Source organism: Passer domesticus, chromosome 15, assembly GCF_036417665.1.
Source record: "Passer domesticus isolate bPasDom1 chromosome 15, bPasDom1.hap1, whole genome shotgun sequence".
Classification (NCBI taxonomy): Eukaryota; Metazoa; Chordata; class Aves; order Passeriformes; family Passeridae; genus Passer; species Passer domesticus.
Window position 1 is genome coordinate 15,447,129 of NC_087488.1, and position 22,145 is coordinate 15,469,273.

At 59.8% G+C, this 22,145-nt stretch overlaps 3 protein-coding genes across 3 annotated transcripts; 2 read left to right on the top strand and 1 right to left on the bottom strand.

Annotated features, from left to right (window-relative positions):
• The first annotated feature begins 1,594 nt into the window (after nt 1–1,594).
• On the top strand, nt 1,595–3,435 carry GNG13 (G protein subunit gamma 13). Its single transcript, XM_064390287.1, has 3 exons — nt 1,595–1,722; nt 2,385–2,507; nt 3,015–3,435. Exons 2-3 carry the CDS (start codon nt 2,410–2,412, stop codon nt 3,118–3,120), a joined length of 204 nt encoding a protein of 67 aa, XP_064246357.1. The 5' UTR covers nt 1,595–1,722; nt 2,385–2,409; the 3' UTR covers nt 3,121–3,435.
• Nucleotides 3,436–3,459: 24 nt separating this feature from the next.
• Nucleotides 3,460–15,088, bottom strand: CHTF18 (chromosome transmission fidelity factor 18). The gene is made up of 22 exons (XM_064390288.1): nt 14,947–15,088; nt 14,643–14,807; nt 14,407–14,533; nt 14,152–14,326; nt 13,977–14,066; nt 13,824–13,876; nt 13,484–13,625; nt 12,710–12,922; nt 12,502–12,599; nt 11,610–11,733; nt 11,369–11,496; nt 10,606–10,699; nt 10,411–10,509; nt 9,651–9,781; nt 8,966–9,128; nt 8,669–8,893; nt 8,435–8,584; nt 7,608–7,738; nt 5,723–5,855; nt 4,862–4,963; nt 4,165–4,222; nt 3,460–3,733 (listed from the first exon to the last, which is right to left on the bottom strand). Exons 1-22 carry the CDS (start codon nt 15,038–15,040, stop codon nt 3,597–3,599), a joined length of 2,832 nt encoding a protein of 943 aa, XP_064246358.1. The 5' UTR covers nt 15,041–15,088; the 3' UTR covers nt 3,460–3,596.
• A 116-nt stretch (nt 15,089–15,204) lies between these two features.
• On the top strand, nt 15,205–19,553 carry RPUSD1 (RNA pseudouridine synthase domain containing 1). Its single transcript, XM_064390190.1, has 6 exons — nt 15,205–15,665; nt 15,839–16,030; nt 16,123–16,246; nt 16,712–16,814; nt 16,897–16,998; nt 17,141–19,553. The coding sequence occupies exons 2-6, from the start codon at nt 15,849–15,851 to the stop codon at nt 17,533–17,535; spliced, it is 906 nt and encodes a 301-aa protein (XP_064246260.1). The 5' UTR covers nt 15,205–15,665; nt 15,839–15,848; the 3' UTR covers nt 17,536–19,553.
• Nucleotides 19,554–22,145: the final 2,592 nt, after the last annotated feature.

Consider the following 22,145-nt stretch of genomic DNA (forward strand, 5'->3'; position numbering starts at 1 on the left):
TTATAATTATAAATATTATATATTATATTATATTATATTATATTATATTATATTATATTATATTATATTATATTATATTATATTATATTATATTATATTATATTTTTATAGACATTTATCCACGGGGATAAATATTATATATTATAAATACTATATATAAATTCTATATAATTTATTTTTATATTTATTTATGAATTTAATAAATTTTATATTATATTTATAAATTATATATAATGATATTTTTATATAATTTATAATTATAAATATTATATATAAATATTCGATATTTATAGAAATTTATCCATGGAGATAAATATTATATATTATAAATATTATATAAAAATTATATATATTTTTCTATTTATTTATAAATTTTATAAATAAATATATTTATAAAAATTTATAAATTTTATAAATTTTGTATTTATAGATTATATATAATTATATTTTTTATAATTTATAATTATAAATATTATATATAGATATTCGATATTTATAGAAATTTATCCCCGGGGAAGGAGGAGCCCGGGCCAGGACTGGGGTGGCCTTTGCTGGGTGCAAACCTTGGCTGGGATTTTTTCAGCCACAACTTTTGCCCCAAGTTAATTTTGAACACCTTAACGAAGGTGTGGGGTCACGCCTCTGCTTTTCCATGGATTATTTTGGCTTTGATCGGCTCCAGCTGTGCCGGGGCTTCTGTCCTTCCTGCAAATCCCCCATCAATAATTCGGATTAATAATTCTGATTAATAATTCTGATTAATAATTCCGATTAATAATCGCTGCCTGGATGTTCCGTTCCACCTGCTCCCTTCTGCCGCTCATCCTTTTTTAATTTTCCACTTTTTGAGTTTTTTTCAGCCTCTCCAACTCCTCCAGCACCGGGAAGGGGAAAAGCCACAAAATCCAGAGGGGAGCAGAGCGGGGAAGGGATGGGGAAGGGATTGGGGCAGGGATCAGGTCAGGGATGCCAGCAGGGATCCAGGTGTCCCCCACCCCTCCCCTCCTCCCTGTGCTGCTCAGGGCCGGGGGGCAGCCGGGATAACCCCAAATCCAGAGCCCAGCGGGATAACCCCAAATCCAGAGCCCAGCGGGATAACCCCAATTCCAGAGGGTCATCTGGGATAACCCCAATTCCAGGGAGGGCAGCCGGGATACCCCAATCCCAGAGCCCGGCGGGATAACCCCAATTCCAGGGAGGGCAGCCGGGATAACCCCAAATCCAGAGCCCGGCCGGGATAACCCCAAATCCAGAGGGTCATCTGGGATAACCCCAATCCCAGAGCCCAGCGGGATAACCCCAAATCCAGAGGGGACAGCCGGGATACCCCAATCCCGGAGCCCAGCGGGATAACCCCAATCCCGGAGCCCAGCGGGATAACCCCAATCCCGGAGCCCAGCGGGATAACCCCAATCCCAGAGCCCGGCGGGATAACCCCAATCCCAGAGCCCAGCCGGGATACCCCAAATCCAGAGGGGACAGCCGGGATAACCCCAATCCCAGAGCCCTGCAGGCGGTGCCTCCATCCCGGGCGCTCCCCCGGAGCCGGATCCCCCGGGGCCGCGGGGGGAGGCTCCGCCTGGTCCAGCCGCACCGGGCGAGCTTTGCCAGATTACCCCGAGCCTTTGGGATCTCCGGAGCCGGGAGCGCTGCGGGAGGAGCACGGCCAGGCCAGGCTGCAGCCGCGGCCCCGTTTCTCTGCTGCCGGCATTCCCAAACCAGGTGCGATGTGCGGGATGGGGGCCGGGGAGGGGCTGCTCCCGCTCCCGGTGCAGCTCCGGGGATGCCAGGCTGGGATGGAGCTGTGCCCTCGGCAGGGTTTCACCCTCCCGGAGCCGGGGGCACCCCCGGGGGTCGTGGCAGGGTTGGGGACAGGGGAATGTCTCCTTGTGCCACCAAATTTTGGGGGCTGTGGGCACTGCTTGAGCCCCCTCAGCTGCCGTGCCTCAGTTTCCCCAGGGTCTCTGCTGGGGGGCACTGGGGTGAGGGGTGCAGAGGGGTTTGCTTTGCTCCCCAAATCTGTGCTGGCCGCCCCCTGAGCCGTTTCCAGGGCTCTTGAGGCAGCCCCGAATCCGTGCCGGTCCCTCCGGAGCCGTGGCCGGGCAGGGCAGGGACAAGCAGCCCCTTCCCAAAGAGCCCCGGGCTGCTCTCGGCTGCTCCCCGCCCCAATTTCAGTCAAATCTGCCTCAGTGCCTGAGCTTTGCATGAGAAGGGCTCCGGGCAGCCTTTGCCTCAACCAAAACAACCCCAAAAGCTCCCGGAGCTCCTCTGTGGGCTTGGAAACCTCCCCAGAGCCTGGGACATGCTGGCCCCATCCTGGGGGAGCCTTTGGGGTGCACTTGAGGGGCCAGGGCAGGACAAGGCACCAAAATCCCCATTCCCAGCCCAACGGAGCCCTCGGAGAGCGCCATGGACGAGTGGGATCTCCCACAATGGAAAAAAGAGGTGGAAAGCCTCAAGTACCAGCTGGCCTACAAGAGGGAGATGTCCTCCAAGACCATACCTGAGTGAGTGGGGGCTTCCCTTCCCTTCCCTTCCCTTCCCTTCCCTTCCCTTCCCTTCCCTTCCCTTCCCTTCCCTTCCCTTCCCTTCCCTTCCCTTCCCTTCCCTTCCCTTCCCTTCCCTTCCCTTCCCTTCCCTTCCCTTCCTTTCCCTTCCCATCCCATCCCATCCCATCCCATCCCTGTGCCCCCAAGAGCAGACCCCAGCCCCCTTTTCCCTCCTCAGCTCCCCAGGGATGAGATTTTCCCTTCCTGGATCTCTAAATTCTCCAAACCCAAGGGCAGAACCCCCCCAGTGTCCCCAAGCCCCTTCCAGCTGCCCAAGCTCTGGGGGTGCCAGGATGTGGTGGCACCTCCTGACCTCCCTTCCCAGAGCTTTGCAGAGCTCAGAACACCTTAAATCAGGGGTGGCTCTGTTCCCTGCCTGCTTTGTCACACCCCCACGTCCCCCCACCCGAGCAGGATTTACCCTGAGCCCCCCAGACCCCCTCACCCTCCCTGCCCTCCCTGCAGGTTCGTGAAGTGGATCGAGGACGGGATTCCCGAGGATCCCTTCCTGAACCCGGAGCTGATGAAGAACAACCCCTGGGTGGAGAAAGGCAAATGCATCATCCTCTGAGCTCCAGTTCCAACAGCAGAGCCCGAGCACAACCCTGCCCTGCCCCCTTCCCTCGCTGGTAGCTGTAGAAGGGGTTTTAGACGTGGGGGGACACGGGGGAGCCCCCCAGGATGGGCAGCCTGGGGGGCAGGAGAGCAAAAGCTGCTCCAGGGCTTCGCTGCAGCTTCCTCCCGAAAAAGGCAGATTTTTGCAACTTGTATAGAAGCTTTTTATAAAACCCCCCATTTTTAGTGATTTTAGATACTTTTGTACACTGTAGGACATCGTTTCACAGCAAACCAGGCAGAATCTGACACCTCAACGTTTATGACTGAAATAAACAGAGCAATACTTCACCACTGATTTTTTATATACATTTTATTTCTTTTTTTAAACAAAAATAAGCGGGTAATAAAAAGATGACGGCCCAAAATCAAGGCCTCAGAGCCCAGGCAGGGGCTGGGAAGCTCGGGCTGCTGCAGCTCAGCTGAGCAGCCCTAGAGCAGGTCCCTGATGTAGAGGCTCCTCCTGACAGCGTTGGAGAAGCCCTCGTTGAAGCGGAACCAGACATCGCTCCTCCCCACGGCCTTGCCCAGCTGCAGCTCCAGGGATTCCTCCTTGGAAACCTGAGGGGCTGAGCGGGAAAATCCACTTTAAAAACCTGCAGGGAACTTCAGAGTGCCAGCTGTGCCCTGGCTGGAGGGGGGCATTGAGGGAGGGCTGGGCAGGGCACAGCTGGTGCTCCCAAATCCTGGATGCTGCAACCAAAAATTCACCCCAAATTCCCTCTGGGTGGGGCCAGACTCCATGGAGGTGCCACAGGAACTCCTGCCAGCTGGGCTGGGCTGGTTTGTCCCTGCTGCTGTCCCCTGGGGACGGGGCTGAGGGACAGGAGCCCCTCTTTGGGGTCCCTGTGCCACCCACCTGGGGCTGGGGCCACCTTGTCCCTGTGTCACCCACCCAGAGCTCAGGGACACTTTGTCCCTGTGCCACCTTGTCCCTGTGCCACCCACCCAGAGCTCAGGGACTCTTTGTCCCTGTGCCACCCCAGCCTGTGTCACCTACCCGGGGCCTTGGCTGCCTCTTTCCTCTGGAGTGGCCTCCCAAAAAAATCCAGTTCAGGCTGTGGGAAGCAAAGAGCAGGGATGGGGGTGGCTCTGGGGCACCTCCAGCTGCTGCTCAGAGAGGGACAAAGCCACGGCTGGGCTGTCCCTGGGCACAGCTCGGGCACCCCGAGGCTCCTCTGGGCAGAGCAGGAGCCAAATGCAAATCCTGCAGGAAGGGCCAGGGCCTGGCAATGCAAACAGCATCCAAATTTGGGGCAAAAGGCAAAATGTGAGGCTCAGGTGGGGTTTTACAGCCAGGACAGGGCTGGCAGCTGGGCCCTGCAGAGGGGCAGTGCCAGGGAAGGATCCCAGCTCCAGGAGGAGCCCAGGGATGCCCAGGATCATTCCAGAGCAGCTTTTCCAAGCTGCTTTGCCACAGAGCCCAAATTCAGCTATTTCAGCCCAAATTCCCACAGCTCCTCCCTCCCCCAGCCCTGAAAACTTCCCGGGACACATCCAAAATGTCAAAACCCAGCTCCAATTCCTGCCAATCCCAGAGATGCCTTTACAGGACACAGCAGGGCTGGGCTATTATAGGAAATTGGACCAAAAATCCAAATTCCAGTGGAGCCAGGGAGAGCCTGGCAGCCCAGGAAGAGCTGGTGGGAAGTGGGGCAGGAATTGGGGCAGGAGCTGGGGCAGAACTGGGGCCTGACCTTGTCCTGCAGAGCTGCTCTCCTCACGATGTGCTCCAGGCGCTGCTGGTGGTTGGGGGTCCCCGTGTCCCCTCGCTCCTCCCCGAGGCCATTCCCGGGCTCCTGTGGGGAGGACAGAGCTGGGCCAGGCTCCCCTCGGGGTGGCTGAGCTCCAGGGTGGGCACTGAGCACCTGTCAGCCCCTGGCCCCCATCCCACCCAGGCTGGGCTGCAACATCCCAGGGATTTTCCCATCATTTTCTGCCTCTAGGATTTCACATCTAGCCCCTTCCTCCAGGATTTCACATCCATACCATGTAAACAAGGAGCCTTCAGAGGTGTTTTTGCAGCTTCTCTTTGTCCCACACACCTCCCAGGAGCTCTCTCCTGCTCCAAGGGGCTCCCAGGGATTAATTACCCCACTGGCACCAGGGCAGGGCAGGCTCAGCTACACCCAGCATGTTTCTCCACCTTTTCCACCCCTTCCCATCTTTTCCTGCCTCCAGGAGAGTGGGCAGAGCCACTCTGCTGCTCCTGGGGGCTTTGGGACCTTTGGAAGTGTCAGCAGCCAGGGAAGGGGAGGCAGGGAAGAGTTCACCTCCCACACGGCCGGGTACAAACAGCAGCCAAAAATTCCCACCTGAAATTCTCACCTGAAATTCCCACCTCCTCACTGGAAGGGTTCAAAGCTTGAACTCCCTCCAGAATTCTTACAAAAAGCTGAGCCCTGCAGCCCAGCTGTGCAGGGAAACAGCTGCAGCCAGGGGGGTTAATCCTGGATTTCCACCCAGCAGCCAAAGCCAGCGGCTGCTTTGGGGAAAAAACAAATCCCTGGGGATTTGCTGCACACGCAGGGCCCTGGCAGCCCTTGGGGGGTGCCCACCTGGGCCAGGCTCCGTGCCTCTGCCCTCCTCATCTTCTCCAGCTCGATCTCCCTGGCGATGAGCTGCTTGGCCTGGTAGCTGAGCTGCCTGCGGGCCGGCAGCGCCGGGAAGCGGCACACGGCCTCCACGTCCCTGCAGCACAGGAAACGGGGAAGCAACCCTGAAATCAGCCTGCTCTGCAGCCTGAGAGCCACAGCAAACCCCAGCCCAGCCCCTGAGTCACTCCAAGGGGAAGCAACCCTGAAATCAGCCTGTTCTGTGCAGCCTGAGAGCCCCAGCACCTCCCAGCCCCAAAAATCAGCCTGTTCTGTGCAGCCTGAGAGTCCCAGCCCCAAAAATCAGCCTGTTCTGTGCAGCCTGAGAGTCCCAGCCCCAAAAATCAGCCTGTTCTGCAGCCTGTGAGCCCCAGCACCTCCCAGCCCCGAAAATCAACCAGCTCTGTGCAGCCTGAGAGCCCCAGCAAATCCCAGCCCTGCCCAACCCCTAAAATTACCCAGCTCTGTGCAGCCTCAGAGCCCCAGCACCTCCCAGCCCCAAAAATCAGGCAGTTCTGTGCAGCCTGAGAGCCACAGCAAACCCCAGCCCAGCCCCTGAGTCACTCCTAAGGGGAACTAACCCCGAAAATCAGCCTGTTCTGCAGCCTGAGAGCCCCAGCACCTCCCAGCCCCAAAAATCAGCCTGTTCTGTGCAGCCTGTGAGCCCCAGCACCTCCCAGCCCTGCCCCTGAGTCACTCCAAGGGGAAGCAACCCCAAAAATCAGGCAGTTCTGTGCAGCCTGAGAGCCCCAGCACCTCCCAGCCCTGCCCAACCCCAAAAATCATCCAGCTCTGTGCAGCCTGAGAGCCACAGCAAACCCCAGCCCAGCCCGAGTCACTCCTAAGGGGAACTAACCCCGAAAATCAGCCTGTTCTGTGCAGCCTGAGAGTCCCAGCCCCAAAAATCAGCCTGTTCTGTGCAGCCTGAGAGCCACAGAAAACCCCAGCCCAGCCCCTGGGTCATTCCCCACTCAGTTTCCCCCCCGTGCAGGAATGGGAATGGGAATGCAGGAGGGATTAGAGGGGTTTAATCCTGGCTTGAAAGCAAAAAGAGGAGATTGGACAGATTGCCCTGAAAAGCTCAGGGGCACAGCACAGCTCAGGCATGGCAGCAGCACAACCCCGAGGTGCCCCCCAGGACAGGTTTAATGGGAATCCAGCCAGGAACAGGAATTTGGGATCAGCACAGCAGCTGGATTCTTCACAGGCCTGTTTCAGCCCCCCCAGCACTGAGGAGCCACCAGTCCCTCTGCCACCCTGAATATTTCATCTTTATCCACTAATTTTTTGCTATTTGTCCATGATTTATCCACTATTATTGCCCCTAAAATAAAAGGAGCAAAGCCTGGAGTCAGGTGGCTCTGCAGTCATTCAGAAATCAGTTGTCAAACCAATGCTTGAGAAAGTTTTAAAGAAACAAAAGCCAGGTTTTGCTGGTGACATCAGGTTGGTTTGCCAGAGATGCTGGGCACAGCTGCCAGGTGCCACAGGGACGTGCCCCTGTCCTGCCACCTCCTGGTGACAGCCACAGCTCCCTTCCCTTTAATCCCATTAAATCAACCCAGCCTGCTCAGCCCAAGGAGTGATGGGGCAGCTGATCTGGGGACGGAGCAAAGCCAAAAGTCCCAATTCCTTCCTGAGGACCATCACAGAATCCTGGAGCTGCTTGGGAGAGATCTTAAAATCACCCAGCTCCAACCCTGACACCTTCCTCTTGCTCCAGCTCCCATCCAACCCAGCCCTGGACGCTTCCAGGGATGGGGCAGCCCCAGCTTCTCTGGGAATTCTATTCCAGCCTCCCGGGGAAGGATTTTGGCTGCCAGTGCCCCTCCCCAGCCCTGGCACTCACGGGTCCAGCTTGAAGACGTACTGGCCCTCGGGCAGGCGCTCCTGCAGGTAGGTGAGGTTGTAGGTGAGCATGGTGCTGATGAGCTCAGCCAGCTGCTGCTTCTCCTTCAGGCTGTAGAGCTGCGTGTTCACCTGGCCAGGGGACAGCACAGAACTGGAAACCCCAAACTGGAAACCCCAAACAGCCCAAGCACAGGGTGTGATTCTGGGTGAGGAAGGGCCCAGATCAAGTTTAGCTCTCTCTTAGGGACAGATGTCCTTCCCAGAGCAGGGACAGACCCTCTCCTGGGTGGGGGTGACTCTGAGAGCTCCCCAAAGCCCTGCCCAGCCCAGGTGGGGCCCAGGACCCCCCGACACAGCTGGGCACCCCAACACCTTCCCCCATCTCCTGCACCGGCTGCAACACCAAACCCAGCCTGGATTGGGGACAGTTTTAAAGAAATAAAAGCCAGGTTTTGCTGGTGACATCAGGTTTGTTTGCCAGAGATGCTGGGCACAGCTGCCAGGTGCCACAGGGACGTGCCCCTGTCCTGCCACCTCCTGGTGACAGCCACAGCTCCCTTCCCTTTAATCCCATTAAATCAACCCAGCCTGCTCAGCCCAAGGAGTGATGGGGCAGCTGATCTGGGGACGGAGCAAAGCCAAAAGTCCCAACTCCTTCCTGAGGACCATCACACAAACAGCTGGGCACCCCAACACCTTCCCCCATCTCCTGCACCGGCTGCGACACCAAACCCAGCCCGGATTGGGGACAGCAACCCAGGCCAGCTCAGGGGGTGGGGTGTGCAGAGGGCTCTGGGGGGCAGGCCAGGGGCTGGGGACACTCACGGGCCGCAGCTTGGGGGCGATGATGTCCAGCAGCAGGCACAGCACGTCCAGCACCAGCGCCTGCTGCCCCGCGCGGCTGCGCGCGCCCGGCGCGATCCCCGCCACCATGGACAGCAGCACGTTCTGCATCTGGCCCAGCCTGGCCACGGCCTGGGGACAGCACAGGGACCCTCAGGCAGGGCCAGGCAGCGTGGCCCTGCAGGGACAGCGCTGCAGCAGGCCTGATGCACTTGCCTCGGGCTGGCTGCTGGGGTAGGCCAGCCGGGGGATGGAGGTGGCGGCGAAGAGCAGGTGGAAAGCCACGGGCAGGAAGGGCAGGTAACGCAGCAGCTGGAAGCTCTGGGCCTGCAGCACGGCCCGGCCCAGCAGGTCAGAGAAGCCCAGCCACTCCAGGGCCAGGCACACGGAGCCCAGGCTGGAATCCCGCACCTTCATGTTCAGGAAGTTCTCAAAGAGGCCCTGAGGAGGGTGTGGGGTCAGATGGAGCTGGGGGGTCTGAGCTGCCCCCCAGCCCCCTCTGGCTGCTCTCACCTGGGCCAGCTTCTCCTGCTCTCCCGAGGAGGTGGAGAGGTGCAGGATGTGGTGGAAGCGCTGGGAGGAGGAATTGAAGCCCCCTGAGCCCCCAGCGTGGGGCAGGTCCTCGTCCCCCAGCAGGAGCTGGGCTGGCAAAGAGGGGTCCATTCCTATCCTGTGCCTGGGGGAGCCCAAAGGAAGAGCTGAGGGTTTGGGTTTCCCAGGGCTGCAGGGATATTTTGGATCCTTGGAAACTGGATCCAAAGTTTATTGAATTATTGGGAGCTAAGTAACAAAGCATCTGGAATGACTTTAAAGTGAGAAGAAAGAATACTGGGGAGGAATATCCCCTGGCAGGGTGGGCAGGGCCTGGCACAGGTGCCCAGAGCAGCTGTGGCTGCCCCTGGATCCCTGGCAGTGCCCAGGCCAGGCTGGACAGGGCTTGGAGCAGCCTGGCACAGTGGGAGGTGTCCCTGCCATGGCAGGGGTGGCACTGGGTGGGCTCTGAGGTCCTTTCCACCCCAAACCATTCCAGGATTCTGTGATGGACACAAACCCCCTCAAGAAGCTGCTCTCCAGGACCTTGCAGGTCCCACCCAGCCTCCCTCGAACACTTCCAGGGATGAGGCAGCCACAGCTGCTCTGGGAAATGGGAATACCACCCCCCAAGCCCCCAGGAGATGTAAAAACCCCCTCCTCCTACCTCTGGGGCCTGGGCAGCTGGAAGATCTCCTGCCAGATGGAGAAGAGCCCCTTGTTCTGGTCCTTCAGGCCGATCCTCATGGTCTGCACCAGCTGCACACTGAGCTCCTTCTGCCCTCGGCCGTGCAGGAACTGCAGCAGAGCCAGGGCATGGAGGGGACAGGGACCCCAAAGCCCTGGGGAGCAGCTGGGCACAGCCACCCCCCTCTTCCTCCACGTGCAGGGCTCAGAACACCCCGGGGGCTTCAGGGGTCTGACTGGAAGGGACTTTTGTCCCCTCTGTCCCTGTGTGAGCCTGGAGCTGCAGCAGGAGCGTGTCCCCAGGGCCATAGCCATGTCCTGATAGCCATCCCTGTGTCCCCAGGGCCATTGCTGTGTCCCCAGGGCCATGCCCATGTCCTGATGGCCATCCCTGTGTCCCTAGGGCCATGCCCGTGTTCCCAGGGTCCTCCCCATGTCCCCAGGGCCATGCCCATGTCCTGATGGCCATCCTCATCTCCCCAGGGCCATCCCTGTCTCCCCAGGGCCATCCCCATGTCCCCAGGGCCATCCCCATATCCTGATGGCCATCCTCATCTCCCCAGGGCCATCCCTGTGTCCCCAAGGCCATGCCCATGTCCCCAAGGCCATCTCTGTATCCCCAGAGCCCTGGCAGTGTCCCCAAGGCCCTCTCCCTGTCCCCAGGCCATGGCAGTGTCCCCAGGCCCTCTCTCTGTCCCCAGGCTGTGGCAGTGTCCCAGGCCCTGCAGTGTCCCCAGCACCTGCAGGGTGTTGATGCAGGAGCGGATGTCGCTGTCGGTTTTCTCGCAGAGCGCCAGCAGCGCGCCCGTGTCCGCCCGCATTCCCTGCCGGAGCGCGATCTGCGGGGCAGGACAGGGCTCAGGGGAGGGGACAGCGAGCCAGGGGCACAGGGGACAGCGAGCCAGGGCCACAGGGGGCCCTGGGAGAGCGCAGACCTCGCTGAGGCGCTGGGCCAGCCGGGAGGGCGCGGTGCGGGGGAAGCTGAGCAGGAAGGATTGCTGCCGGAGCGGGCGCAGCGCGGGCACGAACCTGGGGGGGAACACGGGGTGAGAGCCCAGCAGGGAATTCCCTTCTTCATCCTGGAATTACTGAGCTTGGGAAACACCTCCCACAGCACTGAGTCCAACTGTTCTCCCAGCACTGCCAAGTCACCGTGAAATGATGGCCCCAAGTGCCACATCCACACAGCTCTGAATTCCCCCCAGGGATGGGGACTCCACCCCTGCCCTGAGCAGGACCAACCAATACCTGGCTGCCCTTTCCATGAAGGAATTTTCCCAAATATCCAATCTAAACTTTCCCTGAGGCTGATCCCTCTCCTCCTGTCCCTGTTCCCTGGAGCAGAGCCCAACCCCCCCGGCTGTCCCCTCCTGGCAGGAGCTGTGCAGAGCGACAAGGTCCCCCCTGATCCCCCTTTTCTCCAGGCTGAGCCCCTTCCCAGCTCCCTCAGGAATTCTCCAGCCCCTTCCCAGCTCCCTCAATAATTCTCCAGCCCCTCCCCAGCTCCTTCAGGAATTCTGCAGCTCTCTCCCAGCTCCATCCCTTCCCTGCACACACTCCAGCCCTTCAGTGTGAGGGGCCCAAACCAACCCCAGGACTGGAGCAGCTGCACTCAAACAGAGACACCCCCAGCAGCCTCCTCCTGTCTGGGGGCAGGGTTTGGTGTCCCTGTCCCCCCCCAGGACAGGTGGCACTCACTGGTCATTGCAGATGCAGATGATGGGCCGGAGCAGGAGCCCCCCCTCGCGCCGCCGCCGCCGCCCCGCGCCCGCCTCGCCCTCGCCGTCCTTCCGCTGGATGATGGACAGCAGGACATTGATGGAGGCCTGGGGGAGGAAACAAGGACAGGAGGGATGGCTTCCTGCTCCTGGAACGGTGGGGGAGCTGTTGATGGGGTGAGGTTTGAGGGGCTGGTGCCAGGGGTCCGTGCAGGGCTCACCGCGGGCGCGCCGTCGATCTCGTCGATGATGAGGCAGTTGGGCCTCTCGTGGGAGCCCAGCACCGACCTCATCTGGGTGGCAGCTTCAATGCGGGTCTGGAACACCTCGGGGCTGCGGTCATTGCTGCAGGGGGACACGGGGACGGGTGATCTTGGGGGTGGAGACACCATCGGCATCACCCCTGGGACAGCATCAACCCTGGGAGAGCATCACTTCCAGAACAGCATCACCCCTGGGACAGCACCACCTCCACAGCACCATCACCTTCACCTCCATAATAGCATCATCATCACCTCCATCATCACCTCTGGGACAACATCACCTCCAAACAGCATCACCCCAGAGACAGCATCATCCCTGGGACAGCATCACTTCCAGAACAGCATCACCCCTGGGACAGCACCACCTCCACAGCACCATCACCTTCACCTCCATAATAGCATCATCATCACCTCCATCATCACCTCTGGGACAACATCACCTCCAAACAGCATCACCCCAGAGACAGCATCATCCCTGGGACAGCATCACTTCCAGAACAGCATCACCCCTGGGACAGCACCATCACCTCCAGAGCATCTCCACCTCTGGGACACCACCATTCCCAGGACACCACCACCTCCAGAACAGCGTCACTTCCAGCATCACCCCCAGGCCACCATCATCTCCAGCATCACCTCTGCTACAGCATCACCTGCCCCCTTTTGTGGGCAGGGCATGGGCTCACGTGGCACCCAGAGCTCACCTGGCACCCAAGGGTTTACCTGGCACCCAGGGCTCACCTGGCACTCGGGGCTCACCTGGCACTCGGGGCTCACCTGGCACCCAGGGCTCACCTGGCACCCAGGTGCTCACCTGGCACTCGGGGCTCACCTGGCACCCAGGGCTCACCTGGCGTTCATCTCCACAGCGTTGTACCCCGCGTGCCTGGCGATGACGTGGGCCAGCGTGGTCTTGCCCAGGCCAGGGGGCCCACAGAGCAGGGCCACCTGTGGCACAGAGGGGAGGTCACCCCTGGAGGGCTTCCTCCTCAGAGGGGACAACGCTGCTGCTCAGCTGGTGGCAGCACAGGGAGCCACAGCACGTCCCCCCTGCTCACCTTGTATTTGGGTCTCTTGTGCTGGTCCAGCTCGGCCTCCAGCATCTCCTCGGTGAGCTGGACCTTGGTTTTCCACTTGTGGGGATGTTCCTTGGGATGGCTGAGTGGGGGATGAGCTGCAGGGCTGGGCTTGGGCTTCTTGCCAGCCTTGTCCTTACCAAACACCACCGTGTCCCACAGCTTGAGCCACTTGAGCAGGCAGCGGTTGGTGTACTGCAGGAGAGCAGGGAAATCCCATGGAAAAACCCATGGAACCTGGGAAAAACCCAGCTCAGGCAGAGGAAGGCTGTCCTCCATGGAGGAGGCTGCTCAGGGCTGCACCTGGCATCTCCCTGGGACAAGGTGGGAATGTTTCCCTGCCCAGCTCAGCCCCATCCCTCAGGGAGACCCTGGGTAAGTCACATCAGCCCCATCCCTGCTCTGTCTTGGCTCAACTCAGCAATTCCCAGCCTCTCCCAGCACGTCCAACTCCCTATAAATCTTCTAACATTCCCCAAAACAATTCAAAATAGCCAACAGTTTCTGGTTAAAATCCTCCCAATACTTTTTGTCTCATTTTGATGACGTTCCATAGGTTCATCTGCCAGAACATCCCCAGGCTCCAGTGCAAACTCTGCCATCCCCGGCTCCCAGGGCCTCAGGACTGCTCCCAGGCAGAGCAGCACAGACCCAGCCCCCCCAGGCAGTGCTTCCAAAGCAATTCCTGATCCCGTGGCGTTAAGGGAGAGCTGCAGAGGTGCTGACCCCACCCATCCCAACCCCCCAGCACCTCACATCATCACTGAGCAGCTCCATGTAGCGCCGGGGGGTGAACTTGTCCACCCAGAGGCAGTGGGGTGCAGGCTCCTCCTCAGCTGCTGGAGCTGTGTCCATGCTGGGCTCCGGGCTCTCGGCGCTGGGCTCGCTCCCCAGGCAACTGCAGCATGGAAATCATTTACCCCAAAGCACCCCAGGAGCCAGGGCAGGGTGGGAACTCCACCCAGACCCCCTCAAGCTGGGGGTGATGAGGGCAAAAAAGCTCCTCTGCTTGCAGGTCCCCCAAAACTTGATTGTGAGGGAGGCAAAGCCAGCAGCATGGCAGGGACTGGGGAGGGGTTTTATACCAACATCTCACCTGTTTATGATCTCTGTCAGCTGCTGGGAGGCCTCCAGAACCTGCCTGCGACGCTGGAGCACAAACACAGAGAGGGGTTAGAGCCACCCAGGAGTGTGGGAGCCAGCCCTGTGGCCAGCAGGGACAGAGGGGAAGGTCAGGGACATGCGGTACCTCCTCATCCACCTGCTCCTTCAGGTGGGAGAAGGGCACCCCCAGCAAGTGGAGCGGCCTGCGGGCGTTCCAGCCCAGGGAATCCGGGAGCTGCAGGGACACGGCACAGCCAGAGCCCTCCTGAGCCACCTGGGGGCCACAGAGGAGCAAAGCCGACCTCCAGATCCCTCCTCACCTCCAGCCCTGTCCTGCAGGGATCATCCCTCAGCACCAGGAAGACCCTGGTGCCCTGGGTGGATGTCACGTTGATGTAATCCTCCAGGATGGGGGGTCTCCTCAGGACCCTCTTCTTTCCCAAGGCTGGTGTGGTCTGCAGGGGGATCATTCCACTCATCTCCAGGTGGTTCGAGCTGGAAAACGCCAAATTCCTTCAGCAGGAGAAGGGCCCTTCCCCTCTCTCCTGTTAAAAATGGGGTTCAGGGTGGCCAACCTGGTACTGTGGGGAGCCAGAGGCGCCTCTGGGCCACCATCCCAGGAGACATCCGGAGCCAGCTCCTCGTCTGCACCGAAATCGAGCTTCTTAACAGCTTCCAGGCGCTGCCGCTTCGGCCTGGGGGCTGCGGCATCGAGAGCATCGCTGACCGACCGTGGTACCCGGGGATGCTCCAGCACCCGGCACCGCTCAGGGCAGGGGCAGCAGCACCCGGGGAACCGGGGCAAACCTACTGCGGGGTTCGGCTGCTGCCGGGGACACGGCGGGGACACAGTCCCGGTCCCTCTTCTTGGCGCCGGTGCCGCCGGGAGAGTCCCCGGGGGGATCGGGCTCCTCCGGCGGCTGCCTCTTGCCCCGGAACTGGGATGTTTTGGGGCCGGTGGGTGGGAATGGCTCGTCTGCAAGAGGGGTCAGACCACGGCGCCGGTCACCGGAGGGGACCCGCGGCGGGACGGGCACACGCGGGCGCGCAAAGCACGGTCCCGCCCGCTCCCTCCCTCCGCCGCCTGCCCGTCCCGGCGCCGCAGCAGCGCCCACCTCCCAGCTCGGCCAGCACCTCCAGCTCGTCGGCGAAGCGCTCGTAGAAAGCATCCTCGGCCCCATCCTCGGGCTCGGGCTCGGCGCTCGCCATCGGCCGCGCCCGCCGCGCCACCGGCCCCGCGCCCGCCGCGCTTCCGCCCGCGCGCGCCGCGGGGCCAGCGCTGATTGGGCGCGGCGCGCCCGGGCGGAGGCAGGGCCGGCGCTGATTGGACGCGACGCGCGATGGGAAGCGGCGGAGGCGGCGCTGATTGGACGCGATGTGAGCGCTGCCGGGAGGCGCTGCGGGAGCGGGCGGGGCCGCGGCGGCCGGGGCGCTGCGCGGGTCCCCGCAGCCGGCTGCGGGTCACCCCGGCCCGGGTCACTCAGCCCGGTTTCAGTCACCGCTGCCGACCCGGGTCCCTGCTGCCCGGCCCGGGTCCCTGCTGCCCGGGTCACTGCTGCCCGGCCCGGGTCCTCTCCGCCGTGCGCGTCCCCTGTCCCCTCCCCTCTGCCCCGTGCCCTCCGGCCGGGCTGCGGCGGGGAGCGGGGCGAGGCCGATCGCCGCCGCCGGGATGGGCAGAGCCAGCACCGCGCGGCTGCGGGGCCTCCACCCGTGACAGCGGGGCGGGCATGGGCCTGCCGGGACATCCCGGGCTAGCGGCGGAGCCGTGCGCTGTGACACCGGCATGCTGTAGCGTCCGTGCCGCTGTGGGACCTGCATCCGCGCGGTGACACCGGTGAGGCTGGGGGACAGGCAGGTGATAGCTGGTACCTCGGCACATGTCCATTCCCTGCTGGGGTATCCTCCAGGCCCTGCTCCCTGCCCGTCCCGGGTGTGCGGGGCTGCTGTGCCCGTCCCGCAGCTGGCGGATCCTCATCCCGGTTCCCCCTCGCTCTCTCTGCCCCGCAGGGCGCTGGCCATGGAGCCGGGCACCATCGACAACCTGTCCATCCTGTACCAGAGCTCCGACTTCATCGTGGTCAACAAGCACTGGGACCTGCGCATCGACAGCAAGATGTGGTACGAGACGCTGACCCTGCAGAGCCAGCTCAAGCACCGCTTCCCCGAGCTGGCCGACCCCGACACCTACTACGGCTTCAGGTGAGCACCCGGGCACCGAGCCCGGCTCTGCCCTCAGCTGGGGACACTCCTGAGGTGGCCAGGACGCTCCTTTACCCCCGTGTCCTTCCCAGGTTCTGCCACCAGCTGGATTTCTCCACCAGCGGGGCCCTGTGTGTGGCGCTCAACAAAGCAGCAGCGGGCAGTGCCTACAAGTGCTTCAAGGAGCGCCTGGTGACCAAAGCCTACCTGGCCCTGGTGAGCCCTCCCTGCCACCTCCTGCCTTGGCCTTCTGGTGTTTCCAAACAACTCTGCCCTGAGAAAGCTGCGGGTGTTCAGCTGGAGAAGAGAAAGATGCAGAGTTGGAGCCTAATGGGGCTCAAAGAGAGCTGGGGAGGGATTTGGACCAGGGCATGGAGGGATAAGACAGAGGGAATGGCTTCCCACTGCCAGACGGTGGGGTTAGGCTGGGTATCAGGAAGGAATTCTGGCACAGGGTGCCCAGAGAAGCTGTGGCTGCCCCATCCCTGGAAGTGCCCAGGGCCAGCTTGGATGGGGCTGGGAGCAACGTTGAAGGTGTCCCTGCTGCCAACAAGGAGTTGGGGAAGTGGATGGGCTTTAAGATCCTTCCAACCCCACCCTTTCTGTGATTGCATGATTCCTGCCATGGGGGGTGGGTGAGGGGCACGTGCCAGGGCTCAGTTTGCACGTTCCTGCCCCCAGGTGAGGGGCCACGTGAGCCAGAGCCGGATGACGATCCGCTACGCCATCGGGAAGAACACCACGGAGGGCATGACCCACATGATGTGCATCGAGGGCACAGAGGGTGAGCAGCCCCAGCCCCTGCTCTGCCCACACCCCCAGGGCTGCGCTGGGGCATCTCAAACCCCCTCTGGATCTCCTTGCAGGCTGTGAGAATCCCAAGCCGTGCCAATCGGAGCTGATCGTGCTGGAACATGGATCCTACAGCGGAGACCCTGTCACCAAAGTGCTGCTGCAGCCACTGACAGGTGGGCACAGGGGCAGCTCTGGAAAGGCCTGAGGGAAGCTGAGAACTGCCGTGCTCAGGGGGACAAATGCCATTAGTATTGTCACCATGCCCTGAAGGAGGGACTCAGGAATTTCCAGTCATTATTCCTGCTCTCTCCCCAGGGAGGACTCACCAGCTCCGGGTTCACTGCAGCGCCATCGGCCACCCCATCGTGGGGGACTTCACCTACAGCCACAGGCAGGACAGCAATCCCTACAGGATGATGCTCCACGCCTACTACCTGCGCATTCCCACTGGCACGGAGCTGATCGAGGTGTGCGCGCCCGACCCCTTCGTCACCGCCATGGACGGCAACTGGGTGCCCCAGCACGTCACCCAGCGGCTGGAGGATGTCATCCAGGAGCTCAAGGACAAGGGCACACAGAAGGAGGAGGAGGAGGAGGAGAGCCAAGAAGCTGCCAGAGAGGAGGGAGCAGGGGGTGCAGGCAGCAGGGAGGAGACGGAGGAGCAGCGGGCGCGCTGCGAGCAGTGGCTGGCTGAGTGGGCTCTGGAGTGAGCACCAAGCACATCCCTGCATTTCCAGCTCCAGCCTTGTCCCAGCAGGTCCCCACGGAGCCCAGCGCTGCCTCCACGCCTGCACTCCCTCTGTGGCTTCCCTCGCTCCTGGGGCTGGCATCAGGTGGATTTTAGGAGTGGTTGAGGTGGGGTTATTTTGCGATTCCCATCATCCATCTGGTCATGGGATGTCCCTTTCCCAATCCTTGGGCTCAGCAGCAGAGTCAGTCTCACACTCCAGCTTAGAGTGACCCCAAAGCTTTCCATCCCTGTCCTGGGGGAGCTGGGGCACAGCTGGGCACTGCCTTTGCCATGGGCATTCCCACAACCTCTCCATGCTTGGATGCAGAATTGCAGCCCAGCACAGGGAGGGGAGAACATGCCGGGTGGAGCTCCAGTGTCCCTGTCCCCCATTCCCTCACTGCAGCTGCTGTGTCGTGTGGGATGTGGGAGACTGGGGGCTGGAGCACATTCTGGGGACACTGGTAGTCCCCAGGGTGTCCTGTGAAACTGGACTGGGATGGGCATGGAAAGGTCCCTGCCCCTCACCCATCCCTCCCTCAGCCCACCTGGGTGGTTTTTAAAGGTGTGGTGAAGGTGAAGGAGTTCATACCAATGGATTTTAAACTTTTTTTAGATTTCTAGAAAGAGAATCTAGTCTTTTAGGGTTTGTAAAATACGGGTGGTCTCAGGAATGAGGTATTTTTAGTACTTCTGTGGTCAGAGAGCCAGCAGCCCAAAGCTTTTTTAATGGATTTTATTATTCCTTCTACTAGCACTGCCTTTCCTGCTTTTATCCCTGCTGAGACAGGTCAGAGGATACAAGTTCCTTTCTGCTCACCCACTTGAGGAGGGATCAGTGTCCTTTGTAGGTCCCATGGGGTGGCTCCTGCCTGGCAGGTTTCCAGAGGGTCCTGCAGGCAGGTCCTTCAGCTGGGCAGTTTGGGAAGGCTCTGGAAAAGTAGGAAAAGGACAAAGGTGAAAGAAAGGCTGAGAACTGATGGGAGGAGCAGGCAGGAGCTCAGCTTTGACAGATGTCAAGAATTTTCCTTTGAAGTGCCCTTGCTTTGCTGGTCATCCTGCTTTGCTTTCCCCTTCCCTGCTCATCCTCTGCAGCCCTTGGGGGACATTTGGAAATGAGGAGAAAAGGACAGCTGAGGAGGGACAGCTGGAGCCACACAGCCCCATCCCAGGGCTTTCAAGGACCACATCAGCACTTGCCCAGACTTGTCACCTCACCAGTTGAAAACACCTGATGGGGTTCACACAGCTGATATTCCCACCCCGAGGGGGGAATAAAAACTCACAGCCCTCTCCTTGTGGATAAACACACCCTGCAAGTCACCAAAATCCCTGGGGGGGGTGAGGGGAGAATTTGATCACCTGTCCTGGGTGTCCCTTTCTGTTGTGGCTTGGTGCCACCACTGCAGGGTGGGGATGGCCTGAGGTGCCAGCCCTGGGCACGATGGCCACAGGGCTGGTGCCAGAGGAGCAGGAGCCCCTTGTCCTTCCTGCCAGACCTCATGGCCGGGAGGGGCCGGCCAGGTCTCGCCGCTGGGAAGGAGCACAAGGAATCTTTGCCGAATATTTGAGGGGTGACACACACGGGAGGTGCTGGAAAGGGACAAGGGATTCACACGGGGACCCAGCCTTGTCCGCGCTGGGAGCAGGCCCTGCTGGGAGCACGGCCGAGATGGGGAATGGGGACATGGGGACATGGCTGGCACCCCGAGCCTGCCGTGTTTGCGTCGAGGAGCTCCCCACACCCCAGCCCAGCCTTTGCGTGCTGCTCTTCCCCAGCGCCACAGATAAAAGGGAATTTTCCTTACCCTGCAGAGGGAGTTTTCCAGGCGCCCTTCCCGGCTGCATTCCAGGGCAATGTCCCCGTCCTGTCCCCTCCTGCCCGCGGGGCTGTGGCTCCTGCCGTGCCCTGGGGTTGTGGTGTGGCTGTGATGTCCCGTGCACTCCGCAGTTCCAGATTTGGTGTATTTGCTGTATTAAACGTGTCTCTGCCCTTCACTGTCCGCTCTCTGCGTCCATCTCCCGGGGGCTTCCAGGAATGAGGGGAATGAGGCCGGACCGGCCCCGCGGGAGCGGCCCCGGGGCTCCGAGCAGGCCGACCTGTTGTGTGAGGGAGGATCGTGTGCGAGAGGATTGTTGTGTGAGCTGTAGGATTGTTGTGTGAGCTGTAGGATTGTTGTGTGAGGGGATTGTTGTGTGAGGGAGGATCGAGTGTGAGAGGATCGAGTGTGAGAGGATCGAGTGTGAGAGGATTGTTGTGTGAGGGGATTGTTGTGTGAGGGAGGACTGAGTGTAAAATTGTTGTGCGAGAGGATTGTTGTGTGAGGGGATTATTGTGTGAGAAAATTGTTGTGTGAGGGGCTGGGTTGTTGTGTGGGCTGCAGGATTGTTGTGTGAGGGACAGGAAGGTTGTGTGAGCTATGGGATTTTTGTGTGAGCTATGGGATTTTTGTGTGAGCTGCGGGATTGTGTGAGGGGCTGGATTGTTGTGTGAGGGAGGACTGAGCATGAGAGGATTGTTTTGTGAGGGGCTGGATTGTGTGAGGGCTGCAGGATTGTTGTGTGAGGGACAGGAAGGTTGTGTGAGCTTTGGGATTTTTGTGTGAGCTGTGGGATTTTTGTGTGAGCTGCGGGATTGTGTGAGGGATACTCATCCCTCAGGTTAGAGCACAGAGAAAACCCATTGAAGACCCAAGGAATTATTGCAGTCTTTAAGACTGGGAATTTTTTTGAAGATTATGAACCAGACATGGGCAGAGGGCCACTGGTTAAGGGAGAGGAGCATTCCCAGCCCTCCCAGCACAGGGAGGTGCAGTCAGAGCTCACAGCTGACCTGGGAATGTCCCCAGGAATAAGCCTGGGGCAGATGTTCCTCCACATGTTCAAGTTCAGGGTGGATCCCCCAGTGGCAGCTCCCGAGGGGGTTTCAGGGCCAGCTTTGATCTCCACGGGGACACAGTGGACGCGGTGACCCCCAGAGTGGCCCTGGTGTGTCCCTGCCCCCCTGCTCCAGCCACCTCTGTCCAGCCAGCCCGGGGCAGGGGCTGTGTCCCTCCGGCAGCCTCATAGCATTCTGTAATTTTATTGCCCCAACAGGAGCTATTTTCACAGTAAATCCTTCCAAAATAGAAACCAGCAACACCCATGGGCGTGGAGCTAGCCCTGGGGCTGCAGGACCGGTTGGGGGACAGGACAGGGCTGGGGGTGACAAACCCCTCTTGACACTGTGCCAGCAGCTCCAGGGACCCTTGGTGAGGGCTGGGACCCCCAAACCTGGCCGAGGGGGGTGCAGCCCTGCTCCAGCCCAGCCACCCTTCCCTTTTCCCAGGATAAACACCCAGATAAAGTTTGTGCTCACAGCTCCTCCAGGTTGTCATCTCAGAGCCTCGGGAAGGATTTGATCCCCTTGGTCTTGGTCCCCTTTGTGGCACGTGCTCGACAGCATTCTGGAGCATGATCGGGAGGAAAAGCTGGAAAAAAAGGGAATGGGATTGGCTGTGATCCCGGGAAAAAGGAGAGGCACAGGGAAACACCTCCCAGAGGGTGCTGAGCCCATCACTGAGCTCAGTCTGCTCTGCACCCCAGCTGCCCGATAAAATAACCCCTGAGCAGCTCTACAGGTTTTCCCCTCACCGACAGCACCTTAATCCCCCTCAGGAGCACAGAAACACCCAAAACAGGGGTTTTAACTCCTTCTGGGTTCATTTTCGGTTCAGCTGAACCCAGAGCTCAGTGACCCTTTATGAGAAGTAGGAAACAGCCCCAAAGCAAAAGCAGGGAGAAGGAAAGGAGCCAGACAAAACAGAGTTGAGAAACTGCCCCGTCACACCCCGTGTGCGGAGCAACATCCCCACCCCGCACAGATAAAGTGCCGAGCGCTGCCCAGCCCCTGCCCCAGCCCCAGCAGCACCTTCCCGGCCGAATCCTCCCATCCCGGAGCCAAATCCCCCTGGACAAGGGGCAGGAGAACGGCTCGGCACAGCCCCGGTAGGATTTGGGGAGGAAAAAGGAGATTGAGGGGGGAAAATTCCTTGCGTTGAGCTCAAACGGCGATAACGGGTTGCTGTGGGCAGCCCCGGGGGAATTTCAGGAGCAGGGATTGATTTTCTATCAGGGGATCACCCTGAGGGGTGTAGAGGGGTGGCGAACACCTGCTGGGTCCTCCCACTGCCTTACACTGGATTTCTCCCAGTCTGTGCTGGTGAGGAGCTGGGGGATGGAGGGGGACCCTGTCCCTGCAGGACAGTTGTGAGGTTTCTTTTAATAACGGGTGGGGAAACTCCTGTTTTCTGTTATAAAGGATTTAAAATCTCACCTGTGGTCGCTGGGGGTGTATGTAGCATCACAGAGACGGGGTGGGCACAGCGAGACCCCTGACCCCAGAGCTCCAGCCCCAGTGCTGGGTGACAGAATCAGCTCCAGGACCTCCAGTGCTGTCCCCAGGCTCTGACCCCGAGTGTGGAACAGCTCCAGCCCCAGTGCTGGGTGACAGAATCAGCTCCAGGACCTCCAAGTGTGGGACACGGCTCTCCGGACCGGCTCCAAGGACGAACCCCCGGCTCCAGCACCATGGCGTGGGCAGCCCCAGCC